The sequence below is a fragment of the Centruroides sculpturatus genome, unplaced genomic scaffold (genome assembly GCF_000671375.1).
Source record: "Centruroides sculpturatus isolate CEXI.00-Female unplaced genomic scaffold, Cexi_2.0 scaffold250, whole genome shotgun sequence".
NCBI lineage: Eukaryota > Metazoa > Arthropoda > Arachnida > Scorpiones > Buthidae > Centruroides > Centruroides sculpturatus.
The window spans coordinates 762891-789420 of record NW_019384557.1 but is presented as its reverse complement, the minus strand read 5'-3'; the positions used below and the strand labels follow the sequence as shown (position 1 = coordinate 789420).

The 26530-nt window shown below is 29.2% G+C and overlaps 1 protein-coding gene across 1 annotated transcript in view; it reads left to right on the top strand.

Moving 5' to 3' along the window:
- Positions 1-8535: 8535 nt before the first annotated feature.
- The window catches only part of LOC111623897 (AT-rich interactive domain-containing protein 2-like), a 243928-nt gene continuing 225933 nt past the window's right edge, over positions 8536-26530 (top strand). The window contains exons 1-3 of the mRNA XM_023366627.1: positions 8536-9223; positions 9316-9409; positions 10487-10584. Of these exons, the coding sequence (XP_023222395.1) occupies positions 9135-9223; positions 9316-9409; positions 10487-10584 (281 nt within the window). The 5' untranslated portion in view covers positions 8536-9134. The remainder of the gene's footprint in view (positions 9224-9315; positions 9410-10486; positions 10585-26530) is intronic.

Genomic DNA, 26530 nt, shown 5'->3' with positions numbered 1-26530 from the left:
ACTTAGTTTTGCTTGAGTTTTTGTTATTATAAATTTTATTTATTAGAATTGTAAGTAATCTAAATGTTGCTGAAAATTCTTTGTATAAATATATGAAATTAAAATTTTCAGTTAATGGATTATATTGCATAGCTTAATAATATAATAATTAGAATTGTGATAGATTAAAAAGTCAAATGTCAGTTTGTTGTTTGTTTATAAATTGAAAAGATCAAAATTTATTATATTTCTCTCAACAAATTGTATTTTGTAAATAAAAAAAGTTAATTAGGCATTACATTCATTGATTTTTTTTAAAATATTTTATAATATTAAAATAAAAATAATAATAATAATTATTTTTAAATTAACAGAATTTGCATGACTTAAATGTTTGAATTGAAAGATTTTTGTTGGAATACTTTAGATAGATTTTTAAAATTTTTTGTTTAGGAGAAGGCAACAAGTTTAAGATGTTTAATCTAATGATATATATTAATGTATAATTAAATGAATTTTGTTAAGTGTAAGTTTCGTTACTCAGTATATTGAGTGTAATATTAGCAAGTTAAGATTAAAAAATATATATCAAAAGAGTTTTAAACAGAATTAACAAAAAATGGTTTTAATTTTTAAAAATATAGAATATTGATTTTAAGGAAATTAAATGATTATATATATTTTCTTTATTAATATTAATAAAGATTATATTAATTCCGTTTGTTTTACATTTTATCATCATCTTGAAATTTGTTTATCCCTGTATTTTAGACTTGAATAGCATGGTTAAATATGATAATTTTATATTTCCTGTTATAATTATAGATATTTATTATTCCTTACATAAAGAAAATGAAATAGTTATTGATTATTTTATATTAAACTAAATAAGTTCTTTTTTTTTAATATAAAAATGATATTACTTAACAGATCTCAAACTATATTGTAAGATACAGAAAATCAAATTGAAATTACTGTATATTTATATTAAATTGATTTTAATAATTTAGGATGAAAATAAATATTAAGGTTAATAATTAAATTTTTTTAAATATTCTGTATAATTGAATTATTTGGATTTAATTAATATTAATAAATATTTAAAAAATTTTTTGGTTTTATTTTCATATTGATAAGTGTATTTTGCTTAAGAATAATAACTCATCTTTTAAGCTTTTCTTATTAATATCAAGTGATGATATTGACAAATATAGTCATTTAATTTTATAGCATCTCAGAGAATTTATCTTGTGATAAAGATACAGGTTTTTTGTTTTTTGGATAAATAGATTGGAAAACATTTACATATCTCTTTATCCACCCACTAACCCAGTCACATAAATAAAATTTAAAGCCTAATTTTTATTTATTTTTAATTTTTTTCATTTTATAAATATTAAATTTTGATGCTTTGAATTTTCTCAACTTTATTGATTAGTATTTATAAATCTCTCAAAATATATTTATCACCCAACTGTTAATGAAGCAAAATTTCTTATAATTAGGAAGAGGCAAGATAAAGTCTTATACAATAGTTATATTTAATAAATTGATGTGATTTGTTTTAAAATGAAATCAAGCAATTACTTCATATTAATATTTCAAAATTTATAAACTTTCATTTTTGTATGAAAAAAATATGAAAAGATGAACTTTTAATATATTTTATAATAAATTCAAAGATAATTAGAAAAAATATTGAAGTAATTATTCATTATTATTATTGTTTGTTTAAAAGCTGTAAAATAAAATATATTTTTTGTAATGAAATAGATATTCATTGAAATAATTTTCTATTATTAATGCAAATGAAAAATAGTAAAATGAGTTGTTTTAATATTATTATTGAATATAATTGAAATGTATAATTACTACTACTAATAATAATAATAACTAAGAATGTTTTAAAATCAGTTTTTGAAAGAAAAAATTGATTATTGATTGGAAAATTAGTTAAATGATGATAAATGAATCATTTATGATTATGTAATTTATTTTCATTTTTGTAAGAAAAATCTTTTATTTTTTAAAGTTTTTTATTTAAGAATATTAATAAAGTATATATTGACATCCTCTATTGATAAATTTTTTGTTTTAGGACATTTTTTCTAAAAGTTTTCTATTTTATAAATTTTAATCTTTAATATCAAATAGAACTTAAAATATTTTGTGAGATATCTGTATTTAAGATTTTATATTTAAGAAAATTTCTGTTTAAAATATATTCTTCAATTTGGGATTTTATTGTCAAGACTCAGTAATAACAAATATGTTGATTTAGATATTGCTTTACATATTAGTTTGCAGTTCTGAAATAGCAATAATATAATTGTATATAATTTTATATATATATAAAGATTTATTCATGCAATGCATTGTGAGTTTAAAATAAATGAAAGTTGAATTTATATATTATTTATTAATTATATATTAATATTAATTGAATCCACTTGAGAGCACCCTTGGGATTGCTGCATCATGCTCCCTAATCTGAAGTAAAAAGATCACTTGGTATATCTACCCTTTTATGTTCTATGCTTTATATAACTATTAAATAATTCCACAAAACCTTCAAAAGCATCAGCACAATAGTATATTTAAAACAAAATATGTTGAGACAAATGTTTTTGATTCAATTCGGATCTGCTTCAGGTCATTAATTTTCAAAAGAATTAGAATGCAGGATGTTCGAATTTAAATACTTTAAATTTGTCAGAATGGTAAAGAAAGTCTTATAACACAATACAGCAAAAATCACATCTAGGTGTTAATATTAACATTAAAACTAAAATAAAAATTAACACAAAAATTAAGGAATACATTTTTAAATCATATGTGAATTAATTGATTTCCTATTATTTAATGTTGCTAGGATCATTGAAAAAGGATTGCCAGGCATGCGAGATATTCGCCTCCTCTTCAAAATTGATGCATTCCCCTTTAGTTCGGCTTTAAAAATTTCCAGAGCCTCTAAAGTGTGAAGAGATGTATTCCATCGCCTGGTGGGTGATCTGACTTTACTGACTTGGTCTGTTTCAGAAGCATATTTTGCTAGGGCAGTGGTCTTTTTTTTATGGTGTTGTATATCATATCTATGTTCTGCCAGCCATTTTTTAAGGAATCTCTTTGTTGAACCGATGTACACAAGATCCGTATGAAACCTGTCATTTCTGACAAGTATACTATACACCCCTAGTGCATTGTAGGTGTTAATGACATCTTTGCCATTTCTTGTGTAATCCATCAGTATATAAGTTATTATGTATGTTATTGAACAATCTCTACAAGTAGCAATATCTTAGTATAAAGCTTTTAATCCCCAGTCATAATCAATTAGTAAAGGTTTTGACCATACAGGCAAGCATTTATTATCGCTCTTGTTAAGATTGGAAGTGGTGTGTTCATTCATTCTTTTAATATAATTCTTTGCTAGACCTTGTACTACTATACTAGGGTAACCATGCATTTTCCTATTTCCTCTGTATGTTTTAATTCTTGCCTTGTACTAATGCTTGTGCAGTGTGTGAAGGCTCTTTTTGTAAGGGTTCTGAATGTTGCTATTTTGTAACTATAAGGATCATTCAAAGTGGCTGGTATGAATAATGGCTGGTACCCTGGTTTATAGTAAATGTCTGTTTCGATCTGGCCATTTCTAATACCCCATTCGCCCCAAGCATTTCAATCTAGATTGTGACCAAGGTTGGCAACTATGCCTTGGTGTGGTCTCTTTTGACCATTTCAATCTCGACTGAAACGAGGTTCAATTGTGATCGACTTGAGAGTTCTTGAAACTAGATCCAGTCATAAGAGAGATCCCACAATCCCATATGCATGAGAAAATATAAGATGGCTGCGGAACACGTGTTGGACTATCGACAGAGAAATAAAAAAGATACTGTATTTGGAGAGACGATGATATCTGTTTATTATATGGCAAGAAAAAGTACTGTATTTATTTCTAACCAAAACTTCCATTTTGTTTGTTGGTGTTCATGACTTACTACGTAGTTATGTCAGTTTTATCATTGCGTGTAATAGCCAGGTTCTTCTCAAGCAGACTGCCTGTGTGAACAGTACAATGTTCGACTGGTGACATTCACAATCCAGATTGTAGGTAAATCGAGATTGAAGTGAGTTGTGGATTGTGTGCGAATGTAGTATAAGGTAGATATTCAGTCTAGGAAGTGGGCCTGATTGTCGCTGCATTGTTTTATGTTAAAGTGTAAGACTGTATGGGTTATTATTCATGCATTGTATAAAGTTGTTGATATTGGGTTCAGCTCTCCAAATGATCAAGATATCATCTATATATATCTTATATGTGATTATCTCTGGGAGGAATGATGGTAGTATATTCTGTTCTAAGTTGCATATCACCAATTCGTGTGGGTCCCGATAGGAGGCTGCCCATAGACACTCCCCATTTCTGTAAGTAAATTTTGTTATCATACTGAAAACATGAAGTGTAGCATAGCATGTGTGCTAATTCTAAAATCTGTTGGTGGTGTACATGGTTTTTAACTACCTGGAATAATCAATCCTATAAGGCACAGAAGCAAGGCTCTAATTTAATACATGGATTTAATGATACAAAATCTAAAACAGTGATGTGTTCATTATTGGTCAATTCAATGTTGTGTAATTCTACTAGAAGCTCTTGCGTGTTTGGTATTGTAAATTTATAATTTTTTAAATGCGATGCTAGTAGATGGTGTACCTTGTTTTCTAAATGCCTGGTGGGTGATCTGACTTTATCGACTTTGGTCTTAATGAGTTACCTAGTTTATGTATTTTGGCAAAGCAATCTACATACAGGTATCAGGAGAGCATACCACCATCTTATTTAAATTTAATTTTCTGGCAAGGGGGGAATGTGTGAATTTGATGACCCATGCTTGTAAGCTATCTATATATCCATCATTGATTAGTTCACATTCCATGTCGATAATGTACTGGTTCAACAGCCTCCTGTACAGCAGTCCTGTAGTCATCTTCAATAATACTAAAGTTCTATTCTTATTGGTCTTTAAAACTGTGATGTCGTTGTCATCCAGTCATCTCTTGCTTCTGTAGAGATCTTTCCAGAAAACTGCATCTTGTTGATCACGTCTCAAGTTTCTGCTTTTAAACACTGCTTTCCATCTGTAGAATTCTTTGTAACTTTTTTTCATAACAGAAATAAGCCTTTCTATATTAGGTATTATATGTTTGGATTTGAGTGCTGCATATCCCAGAGCATACATGGGACTTAGTTTTTATGGTATTGATGAGAAAATATGGAGGAGAGATATCATCCCAACATATTAATGGCATATCCGTGATTGCTTCCTTGACCCTTTTCTGCTTGGTGTAGATCCATCTGAGCTTTTTGTCGTACCTATTTCATAGGGTGTTTGATATTTTGTCTTGTATGCTGATAACCTGCCTGTTGACTTCATACAGTATGTTTGGGTCTTGTTCAAATAGCTGGTTTTCAAATTTAATCAAATTATTGAGCTTGGAGTACATCTCTTGTCTAGTTGTTCTAATGGCTTTCCTTAGGCATAATACTTTTAATCTTGGAAGGAGGGATTCACATATATATAACTTAAAATTTAACATTTTCAAACATGCTTTATCAAATATCAAATGAACAGCAGTATGCATTCATTGGATTATGATTATATTTATTATATTATATTTAAAATTCATTATTACATGAGTTTAGTATAACTTTCATTTTGATTTCCATTCTTATATCATCAATTCTATTGTTTTATTGAATTATCAGTAAATACTGTATTTTTACTAGTTACTGTAGAACTTTGATAGTTGGTGGTTCCATATAGTCAAAGTATACATATTCAACTAAAATGCATTAAAATTACATGTTTGATAATTCAGATCAAGTTTGTGATGAGATACAATACACAGGAATTGTAAACATATTGAAAGGTCTAATATTGGCTTTCATTAATGCATTGTGAAATGATTAATGTTGTATTCATTTTATAATGATAAACATTATATAATGCCTTTATTTATTACTGTTTTCCATTGTATGTATTTTCTGTATACTTTGAGTTTTTGATAGTTTGAGGTTATCTCATTTCCAATTAACTCAAACTATTGAAACTTTACTGTACATTACTTTTACCAATATTTTTTCCCAGAATATAGTTGGAAGCCTAGCTGAAAAGATTTGAATATACCCTTGCTTTAAAATTTCTGAATATTCTCTAATGGGACATACAGTATAAAAACAACTTTATTCTTGCAGTACTGTACTTATTTTCTATCAAATTTTATTATGATAATTTACAAAGATGAACTGAACTACATATACTTTTGTAACTATTCATGCAATAAACAATAAAAAATTTTCATTCATTTTAATCTTGTAAAATGCATTGTAATCAGTAAAATTTTCTTCTAAATGTTTTCTCACTATACTTAAATGAAACAATGCGTCTTTGAGAAACAGATTTTGTTGATTTGTGAACAGTTTGTTTTGTCATTGTCTTGTTCAACCTGTCCTGTTCATTGTATTCATCTTTCTCCCCTCATGTTAACAAATACCATAGTATAGAAAGACCTGTACCCTGGGTGGTGTTACATTGTAAGATTAAAGATAGACCTTATAACTTTTCCTTAGAATAGTCCCCTTATGCAGATTGCTGTGCAAAAAAACTGCTTACAAGGCACTCATTTAAATGGACTGCTGTTAACAAAACATCACAGAGAAATTTAAAAAATGGAAAAGTTTTCATTTAAGTAAACTGTTCCTTTATCTTATGTTCTGTTAAGGGCTTGCTGTGCAAGTTATGTATAAATTAGAATAAATTTGAGCTTGTCACTATATTAAAGAATAAGCTATGCTTGTTGTATAAGTTTCTTTGACTTGTCAGATAGTTATTGGCCAGTTAGTCAAAAAAAAAAATTCTTACTGCACAGTCATGTTACCAAGAACAATGGAAAACAAAATAGAGCAAAAATGAATAGGCCTAAGTGAAAGTGTGGGATAGATTTGAGTGTATATAAAAATATTGGGAGATTTGGTGGATACTATCTACAATTTTTTGAATACATATACTTTATATAACATGATTATTAATTATTTCTCATTATTAAATAAGATTAATTTAACTCTGCCTATTTATGTACTGTACAGTAGCTTTTAAATCAAAATCAATTCTCAAAACTTACGATTGCTGCACAATATTATAAAATCTGATCTTTCTTGAAAATATTCTGCCAATGTTAGGATGAACTTCTTTTAAATATTCTAAATTTAAGGTTATCCGCATTGGTCATCCATCTTTTTTCTTTGCTAATCTAGAGGATAAATTTTTAACCATGTGAAATTAGCCAGTTAACTTACTTCACAGTTTATCTCAAAGTTTTATATTTGTGCAATATGTCAAAGATAATTCTGTAGAATAAAGTGTGTTTAACCTTGAGATTAAATTTGTGCAACTGGCTTATTGGACTTGACTATATTATCTAATAGGTTTCATGAAAATATTTGCATAATACAACAAATTAAAATTATGGAATTTGATTTATTATACAGTTTTGCAAAACTTTTTTACAAAACTTACTTACATTTGTAGAACCATGTTATAATCAGGAGCAAATCTAATGAGAAATGAATTTGGAGTTATTTTGATTACAGTAGAGCGTCGATTTTCCAAAAGTCAATCATCCGAAAGAATTCCAGTCGGCANTATTTTGACTACATAAATAAAGCTTTAAAAATAAATTAAAATATTAGAGTTCATTTTAAAATATTTTTTTAAAGAATAGATTTAAAAATTAAATGCAATTTCATTTGTAGTAATTTTCAAAGAGATTTTGAAGATTTGGTTTTCTTAATTAATGTTAACATAAGAAAATATTCTATATTATTGCGAACCAGGTACTGATTCACCGGCTGACTCATCAAAATTTAAAATATTTTACAAAGAAGTTGTAAGTCTGCAATTTAATACGAGTATAATCAAATAAACGTTTTTACAACAATTTTTTTTTATGTTTGTAGATTAATTCCCCTCAGAAAATGTTACCTATTTACTTCATCAAAATGGCGATTAATGACATTACAAGTTAATTAAAATTGACAACAATGTCGGCTATTTATTTATTTATTGAATTCTATTAACATGTAAGAATAAAATTTGCAGAAATATTATATTTGTCAGGGTTTTAGCAGTTCTTGGGATTTCTCAGAAAAGAACAAGTAAATAAAATAGAAAGAATATTTATTATAAAAATTTATTGTTAAGCAGTTGGATGATAGGAGATAACTGTTGATGTGGTGGAGTAGAAATCTAATACATTGCCAATAAGATGAGGGGCTACGTGCATCCTTTGATAGAGTAGTTATAGCAGAAGAATTTATGATAAAAATGAAAAAATTATAAAAATGGCATTTTAGATGATGATGTAAAGAGCGAGACTCAGCTGCACCGGCGGCGAAGTTCAGAATGACCGATGACGTCACGTCGCACCCGAATTAAAAATCCCCCGCGAAACTTAAGTCCTTGCACGCGGAACACGTTGTCTCGCGTCCACGAGCATTAGTTCGTCATCGAAACCCAACGAATCGACCAAAACCAGCGAAAAAAGTCCCGACACTTCCGTCGGCGTAAACAAGTTAAGACGAAATAGGTCTCGCACTCGTTATGACGTAATTATAACAAAGCTCGATCTCCGGATAGTTTCTCAAACAAACATTAAGTGTAAAGTATTTTTAAATATTCGAATTCGAAAAATAAGCGTGTATGAGACGACGGAAAGCGTTTAGCCGAACTACAGCCAACTCTCGAAACCGCCATCTTGAACCGAGTCGGTAGCTAAGACAATGGAGCAATTGATGGATCCCTCTGAGGGACAATTGCTGAGTTTTTTTATCAACGGACGATGAAGTCGTATGTCTAAACTGCATCGATATTTAAGGAATCTATTTATGGTGCGCGAAAGCGATGCACGTTCAGTTTGATAAGTCCGTTTAGGTTTTCCGCTTTTTTTTCGGAGTGCAGTCCTGTTGGCAACGGAGCGCGCGCTGTCGTTGCTAAGTGGTGTTTGGACGAGGCTTAGCCGATCTCATCCGAATCCTTCCTATCGATGTGTGGATTAAGCGAAGTGTTGGCCCGACTTTGATCATCTGAGTGAGAATGGAGAGGCTCCATAAGGAACCGGACACCTACAGGCGGGACTACAACGCATTCGTCAACGAACTGAAACAGTTTCATCACAATAGGGGGTAATATATGCTTTGCCTCAATCTCTTTTGGCTCGCTTTTGTTGTCGTTTTCTACTCATTCACAAACTCATTGCTTCTTAATATCTTCCTAGGACGCAATTTCGACACGTTCCACGTATAAATGGTCGGGAGATCGACTTGTTTTCGCTCTACAACCAAGTCACCGCCCAAGGCGGGTGGCAAAAGGTAAAAATCCATGCCATTCTCACTTTTAAACCCCCATAATAAACTCGTTTCGGGACCCTCATTTCATTCCTAGCTGTCAAAATCATCATGTTTTATTTAATCTGTGACACTCACATTATCTGCTCCTTTATCTTTTCATCTGCATCTCTTACTGTATTCATACATTTGACTGATGAAAGGTTAAGAAACTCATATACTGGTTATTAAACACTTGTTGTAACTATCTTCTATTGGTTTTAGCTTCCTGATTGATTTCTTAACTTTCTTCAACAGTTTTCAATTTGATTTCTAACATCTGTTAGTAAGATTTTTTCCTCACATTTTTCACTTATACTGCATTCTTTAGTCTTTGTAAACTTTAGCTTTTTTTCCCAACTTTACTCTCTCTCATATCTGCTATTGCTTTATTGCATGTCTTTGACTTTATTCTTTCTAATTAAAAATTTCAAACTTTTTATTCACCTTTCTTACTTACAAATTAGGATATTTTAGTGCAATTTAGCAATTTTATTATTGGTTATTTCAAATCTATAAATTTTAAATGACATGAGTTTTATATGAATAGTTGATGTTACTTTGTATTTTTTTTTTTTTTTAAATAAATTGAAAAATTGGATAAAGATTTTCTTGACGTTCTTATAAGGATTTAATTATACTGTATTTACACAGTATATTCATATATTACTTTTAATTTTTATTGATCAAATTATTTTTGTTTTTTATTATCTGATTTGTGCTGATAGAGATAATTTGAAATGAAGTATTTCTTATTTTTATTGTTATAAACCATTAGTTCTTAGAATTGAAATTTTTGAAAATTTGATCTTTTTTCCAATAATTTATATTCTCATTAAAAATAAATCAGTTCTTAAGTTCTGTTTTGGAATGTTTTGAAAAGTAAATTGAGGATAAATGAATAATTGAAAATAAATAATTTTTTACATTTTCTGTTTGGATGAAATAATTGAGGATTTTTCTTTCCCTTTAAATTTTATTGATTAGTTTACTCGGTAGTATCAAATACATTACAGTCTACTTACAAGATGATATGTTTGATTATTCTTGGTGTTTCCTTAGGTAAATGATAGTCAAAAATGGGATGTAATCTTTGACAATCTCAAACTACCTAAAGGATGTGTAAATGCATCTTTGGCTCTTAGACAGTTATATATCAGGTAAGTACTTTAGTTATTTAGTATATAANAGTGAATATCGATAATAATTAATTTTTTATTGAAATTAATTTTTATTGAAAATGCTTGCATTGAGTATATACTTTTTAATTTGACACTTAGATATAAATAATTATTTATTTTAAATTGAGAAAACTTTGCTTTTAATAATTTATAAATAATTTCGTAATTTTTTTCGGGGGATTCTTTTTTGTAAGAATAAAGGCAAAATTACGATAAATAATTATAATTTTGTTTTAAAAAGATTTATTATTATTACAGTGTTGATTCTAAATGACTACAACATATTTTAAGTTGTGAATATTTCTTGCATAAAATTATTCTTCAACAGTTAAAGTTTCAGATTCTCTGTAGAAGAATTCAGAGTTGAATCTAGAATTAATGCGTGTTGAATACCGATTTTCAGTTAAACTAAACCCACGATTTAAATCTTGCTCTAGATTTAATACAAGGTGGTGAATACATCCGTTAGAGATTCCCATTCTAATCCGATTCGGATCATGTGAATTATATGGCCTCTATAAACGACACAATTCATCGCTATTCGGTTACTCCATTGTGGTGTAGCCAGGTAGCGAAGAGTTATGTCCAATGTATCTGGCCAAATCACTATACTAGAATTTGTGATGAGCAGGAATAAAAATCTTATTAGTGTTGATACTGTGGAAAGAGTTTTAATAGGTACCGTACATAAAAAGATTATATATTAAGAAAGCAAAAATGAATAACTCGATGCTTAAACAAATGCTTGATTTAATCATATAACATATTAAAAACTGACAATACTGCATAATAAAAATTTTATTTTAATTCTTTATTATTTTTGTCTTCCAGTCCTACAAGAACTAAGATCTCTTTTCAAATCCGTTGTGGGTTCTGCCCATGGCACCCGTACTTGGCACACTTGAAGTAGCTGCCTTCTTTTTGTCTGGGTTGCCTTTTTCCTAATTCCCAAAGTGGCCCCAAATTCCATTATTAACAAGCAACGAAAAATTTGTGACTTTTAGCCTATTCTGAAAATATAAAAGAAACTAATCAACGATATTTGTCAATTGTACTATGAAACTTCGTTGTATGTTAACCAAAACTGGCTAATTGCAACTAGTGCCGCCTTCTGGGTAATCGTTACATCACAGTTTGGATCTTCTTGTATAATGTATGGTGCCTATTTTTATAGTTTGCGGGCGCCGCTGATTCTACCAGGTTCCCATTGTGGTCCTTGCCAAACAATTTGGTCGTGAAAGAACTCAACATGTTCAGGACAGACTGACCATGAAAAACTCTTCAAATTTCTCCCGAATTCGATCTCTGATTCTCCAGAGCCATAGATTTAATTGCTTCGGCCAGCCGGCTATCAAATATATATTTAATTTGTTACAGTCTGTTTCGAATTATACTAATGAGAAAAAGTGATTTTGATTTCATCCGAATTGTCGCTATTCCATATACAGTATTCGACCGATTTGAATTTTATAATTTATTGCTCTAAAGGATTAGCGTTCAAATCTGTTATTGATCGTCCTGAATGTTGATAGATAATTCCAGTTGAATAGTATTCTCTATCATTTACCCATATTGACTATTGCGAATTAAGTTTAAGTAATAGGCAAAAATAGAAGTAATGCAACTGACATAACTTAGCCAGTTTTTTGGAACTATTTTGGAAAAAAAGCCAGGATGGCGAGCAATTAAGGTGGCATCCTACTGCTCTGGAGATCCGGGACCAAATCTGGAGGGATTGAAAACACCAGGATGATTTCGGGGTGGTCTGTCCAAATACATCGATCACCGTCCCTTAACCCGACCCAGCCGACACTATGTGAATTTAATAAAACCCATGTTAGGCTTGATTAAAACAGACCCCCTTATAATATTCACAGAGAAAAAAGAGTAAAACAACTTAAAAAATGTAAATTAAATTAGCATTGATAAAATGTTCACTTTGACTTAATAGTTTTTCTGTCAGAAAAGACAGAACTATCAAGTCAACATAAACATACAGTATTTTCTAAATGTTCGTCATCTCTGCTAAACTAAAAATGAAAAAAGTTCTCACAACTAAAAGCAGTTGACAAAGTATTAGTTTTAGCGTTAAAAAGGTTTTTCGAATTAGAATGTTGTTGTGATGCAATTTGAAAAATTGTAGACCTATAAATTTCCTCTGTCATCCATCAGGTTGTCTGTCTTTCCTTAATTTGGAGAACAGAGTTAGATAAAGACAAGACCAGATATGAAAACCATGTTGGCAGGAGATCCCGATTAACTATATAGCAACTTCCGATGCAAACTGGAAATCAGATTATTTTAATTCAAAAATTTTTTCCTAAAAGGTATTAGATAGATAACAGGCACGGTTCTATTGTTAAAGGTAAAGTATGATGTACAGGAGCAAGCCACTACTAATTTGAGGCGGAGAGCATATGTTTTAGATGAAATTAAAAAATATGATTAAAAATTGTAGCCTGGCATTGTGACGATTTCACAATAAATAATTGCTCGTTATAAATTTAATTTGATATTTCGAAAGTATAAATAAATCTAATTGAAATGTTCATATATCAGATTGTTACAAAAGGTCTGTCCAATATTTTATATGCGTTGCTTTTAAGTTAATTTTTAACATGGCTGTGGTGGCGCACGTAGACAACTTATATCTTGTTTTGTAGTGTAAGCTTCTGTACGTATTACGCAAAATTTATCTTTTAAAAAATGTAACATATCTTTCTTTTCGAGGTTTAGAGTGAATCATGAATAAGAAAGTTTTTCATGCAATCCTTCTCCTCGAGTTCAAATTTAGCCATAAAGCAAGTAAGGCAACTTGTTACATTAATAAAGCATGGGGTGACAAAACTGTTAATGAACGCACAGTACAACTTAAGTTTGAAAAGTTTCGATCTGGTGATATGAACCTTGATGATAAAGACCGAAATGGACGTCCACCCAATTGCGATGATGACCGACTGAAAGCTTCAGTTGTAGTCAATCCAAGAAAAACACGAGAAATCGCGAAAGAGCTTAATATAAGCATTGCAACTGTTTCTCGACATCTAGTCGCAATGGGAAAGGTGAAAAAGCTTAATAAGTGGTTACTCCATGAACTTAATGAAAATCAACAAAGTATTCAACTGAGATCTCCCCATTTCTGATCAAACGCAGCAAGAACGATACATTTCTCAGCCGAATTACAACATAACGAAAAATGATTCGATATGACAACCGCAAGCGATCAGCACAGTGGTGTGACAGAGAAGAAGCACTAAAACATGCGAAAGCCCAGTGTCCACCCAAAGAAGATCATAGTGACTGTCTGGTGGTCTGCAGCTGGTGTTATTTACTATAATTTCTTTAAAACTGGCAAAACCATTACAGCAGAAAAGTACTATCGTGAATTAGACGTTGTTCACCAGAAGTTATCCTAAATACAGTAGGCATTAGTGAATCGAAAAGGTCTCAAGAAGATAATGCTCTTCCTCGTGTGTCACAAGTCATCCTCCAAAAATTGAACCAATTAGAGTATGATGGTCTCCCTCACCCAGTAGCGTAGTGTAGTGGGGCGGCAGGGGCGGCCCGCCCCCGGGCGGCAAAATTTCACAATAAATAATAATAATATCTTGTAAAAATTTGAATCAGATTATTTCATATTACCGTCGCACCTACGATTCGGACCGATTGAAATAAGCACGGGGAATAGTGTCACCATCCGGACAGTCCGGGAATCGACTCACCGTCCGGATGAACTAATAATTTTACCCGGCGACCGTGCGCACCTGTCGACCTTTCTTTTTTTTTTTATTTTGCTTGTGCGATTCAACCGTATTCACATACATCTCCAATATCCAATATACCTATGTCATACGTTAATCCTACCCAAGTCTTCCTAGTCGCTAACTGTAACTGATTTAGAACCGACATGCACTGCACATTATTCTTCGCACTCTGCACATTATTCTTCGCACTGCAAAATGAAATGACATACGCATGCGTCAGGAACTTCTGTTGGAACAAACCTCACCTGCCGTCCGGGTCAGTGATTTTAAAAAGGTGGCAACACTAGCACGGAATTTTTCATTACTTATTCTGTGACGAAACTGAATTTTAGTCTTTTAAATTGAGATATCTAAATAAGGGGACGGCGAAATTTTCCTCCGCCCCGGGCGGCTGACACCCACGCTACGCCACTGCCCTCACCAGAATATGAAGTTCACCCTATTCACCACACCTTTCCCTCACAGATCACCATCTATTCAAGAACCTCAACAGTTTCCTACAAGTGAAAACATTTTGCAACCGAGTAGAAGCAGGAACCGTCCTCAAGCAGCTCAACCATCTTCATTGAGTCAGAACTCCAAATTTTTTTCAACATGGTATAAGTACACTTATACCTTATGGCTCTGGCAAAAATATATTACCTGTAATGGAGGTTATTTCGATTAAATAATCTTATTTTTAGCAATGATATGGGGTCTCAGAGTGGCAGTTCAAAAATCGACAAAACTTTTGTAACAACTGACGTTTTATTCAAAACTTATATCAATTACAAACGTTACAATAAATGAATGTTTCAAATAAATTGACGCTGGATCTCATTCTTTGATATGATAATTTTAGTATATACAGTACTTTAATTTTTATTTGTTCTTTTTCATCCATTTACATAATACTGTACTAAGGATACTCTTAGAAAGAGAATTTCAGTAATGATTCCAACTAAAACTTTTAATGACATTTTTTAAATGGTTTTATTTATCCATTCGGTATTATACGGGCTAAAAGGAGTTGCATGGCTTCTTTGATTCCTTTGATGCATAAATCTCAGTTGCACAACACACTAAAGTTACAATAAAGATTTTGTCATAATTTATCTATTATTAATAATTAAATAGAATTCAAAATAATCGAAAGCAATAACTTATAAAATATTAAACATAAAACAAGCAATAACTCATAAAAGTTAAACATAAAAAATAAACAATAATTTATTAATTTGTTTTCGATCGAACAAAATAAAATTATAACATTTTAATATATTTAGTTTGGAATTCATTAGAGTTTGAATCTGTATACGAATACTTATAATAATAATCACTTTAACATGGTAAATAGCATAATATAATGATTATTTTTTGAGACTCTCAGTTACATTAACGATAAAATAGCAAATATTCTAAGTTATATATATACTACATTGTTTCAAAGACTGGATTTATTTGTTAGATTGTCTTTTTAAGTAGGCTAAATTACTAGCTTCAATAAGTTTGATTTAATTGCAATATATTCAATTAGAAGAGTTAAGAAATAAAAAGAAGTCTGAAAATTATTTATGAAAATTCACAAGGCTCAAAGCCGGATGCCTTAAACCGGCGCGAGAGTTTCTTATGCATTTTTAGAAATTTTTATTTGTGTTATTCTACTGTTCATACTAAATAGACCGGAATTTTAATATTTACCCATAAAAATGTAAACTTGTGTTTTATTCCCGAACACAATATCTATCTTGTCACGCATAATTGAAGATTTATGTTTATTAATTCATAGAATAAATGTTCGAGTTCTTGCATCGATGTATGAGATTTCAGTTGTATTATTCTTTAAGCGATTATACAAGTGTCTAATTTCCTATATTAAAATACAGTAACTTTAGAGTTGTTTTTATAGAATATCAATTAGCTTATTCAGAATAAAAAATAAAGACAATCTAAATGNTAAGATAGACATTTTGATTTTATAAATTATACTGTTCAATGGCAAATATGTAAAGGCTGTTTCTTTATGAAGTTCTGCTGGATTGGTACACAGCAAAGCATTTCTAAACAAAACAGTATCATGTAGCAAATTGTTTCTAAACATTTGCTTGATAGAGTTGCTGTGGCAAACATAAATTGGCTTTTACATCTGCTACATCTGCAAAGAAAAATGGATGCTTGTATGTATAAATGAGATATGATGAAAAACTAAAGTCAGAAGTGATTGTTGATAAAAACATGGAAAGATTAAATTTTCTAAAATGACTGAAAGTCATCTAAATAATAGGAAAATACTACCTTCAGCATAATTATTTATCTTCTGTCTCTTTACTTTGTTCATATTTTTGGAAAGAGCAATGATCAATTCTTTATACCTCTTTTTTTTTTATTATTATATATATTGTAGTTCTAAAACACTACTTTTGGTTATAACTGAAATTAAAGAATAGATTATAGCACCAATGTTTAGCTCAAACAAACTGCTTCCAAACTGTAATGTGCTGACAAGTAGTAATAACTGCTTATGATGTCATTTTTGATATATATATATAGATAGATACATATATACATAAAGAAAAATGGCCAACAATATTGGTTATCTCAGACATATAAGTTTTTTATATAGTTGAAGTTTTTTGAATATCTTAATTCAAAGTTTATCAGATTTGTTTTTACCCTACCTGTTTTTTAGTGTTTTTAGTGTTTAACAATATTGAATATAACAAATATACGAGCGCTAAGATGGCTTTTCTTTTCCACTAGACTTATTACACCATCAATGAAACGGAAAACAAACTTTAGAAAGACTTTTTATTTATTTGAGTATGCATTTCGGATAATTATATCCCTTTTCAACTCTTGTGTTACAAATGGACTATGAGAAATGCAGGAGTTGTGACATTAGAAAAAATATGGATGGTGATTATTGTCTTGTTCAACCTGTCCTGTTCATTGTATTCATCTTTCTCCCCTCATGTTAACAAATACCATAGTATAGAAAGACCTGTACCCTGGGTGGTTATTATTCATGCATTGTATAAAGTTGTTGATATTGGGTTCAGCTCTCCAAATGATCAAGATATCATCTATATATATCTTATATGTGATTATCTCTGGGAGGAATGATGGTAGTATATTCTGTTCTAAGTTGCATATCACCAATTCATGTGGGTCCCGATAGGAGGCTGCCCATAGACACTCCCCATTTCTGTAAGTAAATTTTGTTATCATACTGAAAACATGAAGTGTAGCATAGCATGTGTGCTAATTCTAAAATCTGTTGGTGGTGTACATGGTTTTTAACTACCTGGAATAATCAATCCTATAAGGCACAGAAGCAAGGCTCTAATTTAATACATGGATTTAATGATACAAAATCTAAAACAGTGATGTGTTCATTATTGGTCAATTCAATGTTGTGTAATTCTACTAGAAGCTCTTGCGTGTTTGGTATTGTAAATTTATAATTTTTTAAATGCGATGCTAGTAGATGGTGTACCTTGTTTTCTAAATGCCTGGTGGGTGATCTGACTTTATCGACTTTGGTCTTAATGAGTTACCTAGTTTATGTATTTTGGCAAAGCAATCTACATACAGGTATCAGGAGAGCATACCACCATCTTATTTAAATTTAATTTTCTGGCAAGGGGGGAATGTGTGAATTTGATGACCCATGCTTGTAAGCTATCTATATATCCATCATTGATTAGTTCACATTCCATGTCGATAATGTACTGGTTCAACAGCCTCCTGTACAGCAGTCCTGTAGTCATCTTCAATAATACTAAAGTTCTATTCTTATTGGTCTTTAAAACTGTGATGTCGTTGTCATCCAGTCATCTCTTGCTTCTGTAGAGATCTTTCCAGAAAACTGCATCTTGTTGATCACGTCTCAAGTTTCTGCTTTTAAACACTGCTTTCCATCTGTAGAATTCTTTGTAACTTTTTTTCATAACAGAAATAAGCCTTTCTATATTAGGTATTATATGTTTGGATTTGAGTGCNAAATGGACTATGAGAAATGCAGGAGTTGTGACATTAGAAAAAATATGGATGGTGATTATTGCTTAACAGGTATAAGAGCAAACATGACAGCCTGGTACATAGTGTTGGAACACAAGACTAGACAAGAAGCATATTACATAAATATTGAATATCTTTGATTTTTCTCTTCCCATTTTCTTTTCTTCTTTAAATCTGTAATTTTTAGCTAAACATAATTTATGCTTATTTCATGTTTAGACATAGAAGAATTATTTATCAATCTATACTCAAATGTCAAATATATTATGATTTTTTGTACATCTCAAGGAAGGATTTACATATATGCATTTTAAAGAATCCCCAAACTTACATACATTTTATTTTATAAATAGATCATATGCTTTTTTTTTTTTTTTAAGTTTTATTTTTGAATGTGATATACTAGCATTGAATTATTCAAATTTATGTTTAAAAATTTAAATTAACTGCATTTTTTAACACTAGTTTCAATATGAATTTTAAGAGGAATAATAGCATGTTTAATTTTATCCAATAATTCAAATGAATCAAGTTTGAATTAATCAGACATGATTAAATTATAAAAACTTGCATGAGATTAACATTATTGGCTTATAAAGTGAAAATTATTGATTTAAAAAATAATGGAATTATTTTTGTATTTGTATTTTAATGTAATTTTTCAATATATACATACACATACATAAAGAGCATTTTAACTTAGCTAATATATTCAGGTTAAGAATAGGAATTTTTCTAGTTTTCATGTAAAAATAGTGATATCACTTAGTATGTTAATAGTAATTAATAAGATGATTATGATGTGTTACTTAATTCATCAGTTTTAATGCCCTCATTAGTTTTTTGAGACTTACTAGCAAATATAACTTAAGAATTAAAACTTTCATTATCATAATTTATAAGATCATTAAATATAAAATATTTCTAAATATACTAAAAAGTAGCAGTATCATTATTGAAAATTATCTTTATTTTTTAATGTAGTTATTCTAAAGTGTTATGAGATTGATGGAACTTTAAATTCATTTTTTAAATTTTAATTATATTACATAGGCCAACAGTGCTTGATATCAAATATTTTTATTTCATTTAAAGTCAGTTCAAATTTCATTATTCTAAAAACTATATGTTGTAGAAATATAAATACTTAAGACTGCATTAAAAAATATTAAAGTTGATTTGAAATGATCATTTTGCTTTATCTCCATGTTACAGATTTTATAACAATTTATTTCTAAATATTTTATTCATTCTCTCTCTCTCTCTCTCTTTTTCTCTCCCTCCTAATAATTTAATATATTGTTTGTGTAATTTAAATATCTGAATTTAATGTGGATAAATTATTTCTCTGAAAATATTTCTAATTAAAAATTGTGTGTATAAAATTATTTCATTTGTTTCTGTTATTTTTAAATGAAATTGAATGCTAAGTGTTTCTTTAGTTTTTTTGTAAAATATCTTTTAATTATTTGTCTAAATATTTGATGTTAAGGATAAAATTTAAATTTTATTTCATTTAGCAGATAATGTCAAGATTAATTAAATTAATAATCACATAATTTTCAAAATATGTTAAATTAAGTTTTTTACTTAAATTTTTAATTTGAATAATTGAATATTTTCTTTACATTTAAAATGTTTAAATTATATCTGTTATCTGATGATCTGTATTATGTGATATATTTATAGTTTTTTTTTATTGAATATATTTAACTGATTTTTAACTAATTTAAAATCTTCTGTTATGCTGTGAATGAATAATAATTATTTAACATTTAAATAAATTCTTATCTCAATGTATATGATTAGTTAGAATGCCATGATACTTTTACTTATTAATTAATTAATAAGTAAAATAACTTATTAACTTATTAATATCAAACTCTTTATGAAATAGCATATTTATGTCAATATATTTTAAATAATAAATTTGTAGTGATTTAAAAAAAAATGACTTTTTTAAAATCATTACATGTGTAAAGGTGAAGAGATAATTAAGTATAGAAACTCTCAAGATTTAATAACTACTGTAAATGCCTATTGTAATTTATTGTTTCATAATAAATGTGAAAATTCATATAAAATATCTTAATATTTACAATCCTGTTATTTTTCATCACAATTAAAATTTTCTATTTAATATGTAGCAAATATTTTATATTAAGTTTTGAATGAAAAAAAAAAAATAAATAAAAAGTGAAAAAATGGCCTAAATAATGTTCAATGAATAAAATTTCTTGAATTTTGCTTAGGGCAGTTAAATTGTGTATAAATATATAATTTGTAAGAAAATTTATAATCATTGTTTTCTACAATTTTGTGATTTTAAATTATTTGATCATTTAAGAGATTTATTTCATCTGTTATAAGTGTTCTATTATTTTTATTGAACTTAGAATCATATAAAAGGAATTTAGCCTTTGTACAGTATCAGTTTGTAATAAAAATTTTCACTGAAATAAATTTTCTTTCTGATTTGGAACCATATATTTCTAGATCAGAAAGTTTGAATATAAAAGAAGCATCAAAATGTTTGCTTTAGTTATTTGGAAAAAATTATTTATATTATTGCACTTAATAAATATTATTATAATAATGTTAAACAGTTTGCTGTATAGCATTTTAAGTTTAATAGTTTGAATTTTTAATTATGCATTATTATATTAAAAATATTTAAATTGTAGTTCAGAAATAATAGTGTATTCAGTTTTAAATCTTGTAACGTATCTAAGGATATACTGTGATCAAAAGTATTGGGAATAGTTCATTATAATGTAAGATTTGAATTTATTTATCAAAATTTATTTTGTCTCCTTTAAAGTAATCTCTTCCTACTACAATGTACTTACGCCAACATTTTTTCAATCCTCAAAACATGCTTTAAAATAGTTTTTGAGAAACCTCTTGAGAACTTGCAGCAAATTTTGTTTTATGGCATCAATCAACTGAAAATGGTGACTGTGAAATTGAAATTTTAGTTGAGGAAACAGGAAAAAGTTACATGATACCATATCAGGTGAATATGAGCTTGTGGACCAACAAGAGATTGTGAGCATATGCATTACTGTAGTGCAAAATCCATGATTTTTGTTGCCATGAATCAGGTTATTTTCTATAAATTGCTTCAAGCAAATAATGCAAAAATGCTGAAATAATAATATTTATTGACAGTTTGGCCAGTTGGAAGGCATTCATGATGCACAACACCATGACAATCGAAAGAAACATTCAACATGTAACCTTGATATATATAAATTTACATATAACTTTGAGTTTTGAATGACTTTAATGTGGTCTTTTCATTCTTGCTTTATCTTTCAAGCACCATTTATTCAATTGTTGAGCTGTTTTGGTGTCAGAAGCATAGATCCATGTTTCATCACCTATAATGATGCATTTTAAGGAATGATTTGCCTTGAGAAAGCATTTCCTTGACCAGTTGAAAACATTGTTTTTTTTGGAAAAAATTCAACATTTTTGGGACAACTTGAAAAGCAACATGCTGCAAACCCAAATAATATTTTAAAATTGCTTGACAAGATCCAAATGATACTGGGACATATTCAGTAATGTCTCTAATTGTTAAATGACCATCATTGAGCACCAAATCTCTGTAGCAAACAACTGTAAAATGTACATAAAACACAATAAAAATGTTAGTTAAATGTTGCTCGTATACATAAATATAATGTCAAAGCCTATAATTATTAACTTATCAACCTGGACTATTCGAGTGACATGTTTATCAATTGAAGTGGTTGGTCTACCAAGCATGATTTGCCTTTGACATGTTCTCTGTCTTCCTTGCANTTCGAATTTGTTATTGCGTATTGGTTCGATTATAGAACGATTGTAAACGTTTCAGAAAATTGATCAAATTGAAAATAGTTCGTTTGATTTTCGGCAATTCTCTTCAGCGGTAGGTGTTATATAACAATTACTATGGTTATTGAAATATTGGATGTAAATGGGGTTTGCTTGCAAAACCTCCGCTGACGAAGTCGCGGGTAACAGCTAGTACATAAATATAATGTCAAAGCCTATAATTATTAACTTATCAACCTGGACTATTCGAGTGACATGTTTATCAATTGAAGTGGTTGGTCTACCAAGCATGATTTGCCTTTGACATGTTCTCTGTCTTCCTTGCATCACTCAAACTCTTGTTTTCGATAGATTATCATCACCAAAGCTTATTGCAACATTTCCAACATTTTTGTTGCAAAATTTTAATGCATATTCTTTACTCAATTATACTCAACATTTTAAAAAATTGCAGATGCAAAAATTTGTTACAAAACAAGCATTTATTTGTAAATGAAAACAGATGATGACATATGGATTGCTGTTAGATATTGATGAAAATCATACCAAACAATGAAAAAAAATGACAGTGCCATCTTGCACATGCACAGTTTAATTGAACCATTTCTAGTAGTTTTTGATCACAGTACAGTTATACCTCGCCTTATGTCGGTAATTGGTTCCATTAGAGGTGACAAGTCAAATTTACTTGTCACTAGGCTAAACCACAAATAACCATTCCCAGTTCTTTATTTTTTTTATAAATGCATTTTTAATAGTATATTGTTAATAAGAATCTATTTTAAGCTTACAAACAAATAAATTTTAGTTTTTAATATAGTACAGAAAAAAGTAATTAAATTTACGAATTCATGTACGTACAGTACATACTTGTAAATGTACATGTTTACAATTTGACAACATCACAGACTCTTTATTTGTGAATGTGGTTTGCTCTAAGACATTATAAAATAAGATGATTTTGTAAGGTTAAATAACAATACAGTTATTAAAATTATCTTGCAACAGTAGAAAATAAACTAATTTATATTAAATTTACCAATATCAAGTGGCACTGACAACTATGCCAAACGGTAGATATTGGAACTACTGTGGAAAACACCAATATTGAGCACTTAAAGATCACTAAATAAGATGACAACACAGTCACAGATGTTTTCATGTTTTGTTCTCTAGGATTTATGATGATTATATTAACATTTACTGTAAATGTACATATTTTAATATGATTTTATGTGCTTTAATGCTTTTCTAGTGATATTACGACTTCAATATTTGTGGTGGACAGACATAACGTCAAATAAAATGACTTAAACTTGATTTTTATTTTTTCATATATTTTTTTTGACAAACGACATATAATCAAGAACGACTTAATTCAAGGTATACCTGTAGTATATAATCAAATTTGAAACATTTTTATTATTTTCAAAAATAGCATTTTCTGCAGTTTTATTCCATCTTTCCAAATGTTTACTCTGTTAAATATTCTTTAAGTTAATATTATATTTTCTGAAACAATTTTACCTCTGCTTAAAGAAGTATATCAAGACAAACTTGAAAATAAAAATATCATCTCTTTTATTATCATATTTAATTTTATTCAGTTTATCATTTTTCTATTTTACATTGAAATATTATATCGTAAAAGATTAAAATTTAATTAAATATTTTTTCATTAGTATTGTATTTATTATGAAACAGTTTTACATTGTCAAGATTTGTAAATATTATATCAAAGAAAGTTTATAAAACTTAATTTATTGCATGTATATATAAATTGAATTTTATAAAAGAAATTCTATTATATTTGCTTGTTTATATTAATGGATTATAATAATTATTTTTTTTGTTTCACTTTATTTTTGACAAAATATCAATTATTAAAAGAAATTCTGATACTACTGCAACTGACAATTTTATTCCTGCTAGCACAATCTCTGCACAGAACTTCAGTATTTTAAGTAGCAAAAGCAAGGAGGACCATTATTTATGACATAGGTCATTTGGAGGACTTGGAAATCAAATTTAGTCATAGTTTTAGAGTGAATGAATGCTAAATGTTATCAAGATATGCTTAAGGAAGAATTACTTCCAAATTTAGACATCATATTAGATGATAATCTGATTTCCAGTGGAATACACCAGCATGGTCTATGGGCCATGATTACAGTGAATGCCATGGAGAATTTTCCATGGACTGTTTTTTAAACCTTAAAGCTATACCTGTACACCTGTATGCAACTCATGTAGTCATCTCCTTATTGTACTTCCATGTGCAAATGGATGTTGATTAAGTTTTGTCAAAAATCAGATTCACTGATGGAGATATGCTGCCATTTTATCAGACCATTGTCTCATGTTCTCAACAACATCAACAATGTTGCCAGTCAGTTATTGTTGCCTTAGACTTTGAAGATTCATGTGTCAAATTTAGTACAGTATTGCTCATTTTCCCAAATTTTAATAGCACTTTTTATTGAATGTGCCTTTTATTAGTGTCATTATTTCAATATATAGAGCTTTGCGTTTGCATTGATAGAAGGTGTTGTATGTCAAGAAGCAAGTTGTTACTGTTGGAAAGTTTATTGTGCTGTTTGCATGTGGTGAATCAAGTTGAATAGGTACAGTCATGACATGGATTCTTCCAACCACATAATGCACTATGTTAAACAAACTCAAAATGGCTATTAAGAGTAAGAAACCTAGTATATTGTCAAATGGGATTATTCTGTTGCACAACAATACACGCCCGTATGATGCAATAGTGTACCGTGATTTTCTGAGTGATTCTGCTGGGAGATCCTTGACCCTTCTCCTTAAGCTCCAATTTTTCACTCTGCACATCATTGGGCCTCTGAAAAAAGCTCTTAAAGACTGCTGGTTTTCTAACAATGCTGAGATCTGAGATGATGTTGAAAACTGGTTTTGTAGTCAACCATGGATATTCTTCACTTGGAATCCAAAACGTAGTGATGAGCTGGAACACTTGCTTTAATTGACAAGGCAACTGTGTAACGAATATGTACTCGTAACATATGTATCACTTCCTGTATGTTCACGTATTCCAGTCAGTAAACTATTACAGAAAAAAATCAAAAGTTTCACTTTCATTTGGGTGACCTTTATAAATGACTATTATTGTGACTAATCTTTAAAAGTATATATTTTTGTAAAATTTTAAAAACATTTCATAAATTACAAATGACTTGACATTTAATAGTTATCTAGTATTATCTTCTTATCAATATATTTTCCCTTTCATACAGAAAATTAGACTTTATACCATTTGCCATAAAATATTTTAGTTTATAGATATAGAGGTAAATATTGAAATGGCTAATTATTAAAGTACAGTAGTACCTCAGGATACGAAATTAATCCGTTCCGAAACTGAGATCATATCATGAAAATGTTGTAAGATGAGTCATTTTTCCTCATATGATTACATGTAAAACCAAATAATTCGTTCCAACATGAAAAACACACTCAAATTAAAGCTAAGTAGTACATTAAAAAAAAAAAATAACTATAGTAAAGAAAACACTGAAAAATGCATTTTATAGTTGTAAATGTATAAATAACCATAATAGAATAATAATTGATTTAAAAAAATGTAGTTTTATTTGCACTTTACCTTTGAGGATAGACGATGGTGGAGGTATAAACTGGTGGCGGAAAAGAGGGAGAAGGGAAATTATACTAAAACTTAACTTACATAACATAATGTAACAATAACTTAAAAATAACTTAGAAAAGATTTTAAAAAATTAGTGTTGTTTTATATATTTTTTAAAATTTTTATTCACTGCTTTTTGCTTCCTTTCTTTCACTTCCACCAGCACTTTCACTGGATAGAGGTTGCTTGGTAAAATATCTATCCAAAGTGGTTTGGCTTTGCCTACTTTTTAAAATGTTTCTAAAATGACTTGGGCAAATGTCATTACTCCAAGCAGCAATACAGCCAGTGTGAACCTTTTCGGGATGTTTCTTTTCAATAAAATCAGTCACTTTCTGATACCTCAAGATTTCCTTTATCGAGCGAGATCCTTCCACGATGAAGCAAACACATGGACTGGGACCGATGAACAGAAGTGAATAAAAAATTTCGCTGTGTCGTATGGTGAATAAAAAATGGTAACGTCGTATGGTGAGTTTTTGTTTGTATCGTGGAGCAAAACTATGTTCGAATTTCATGTCGTATCCTGAAAATTTCGTATGATGGGGCATTCGTATTCTGAGGTACCACTGTATAGTGCAATAAAGATTAAAAAATGAGTAAAGCTTAAAATTATAAATTGTTATGATTTCAGTTTAATTTTACTGCATTCTTAAAA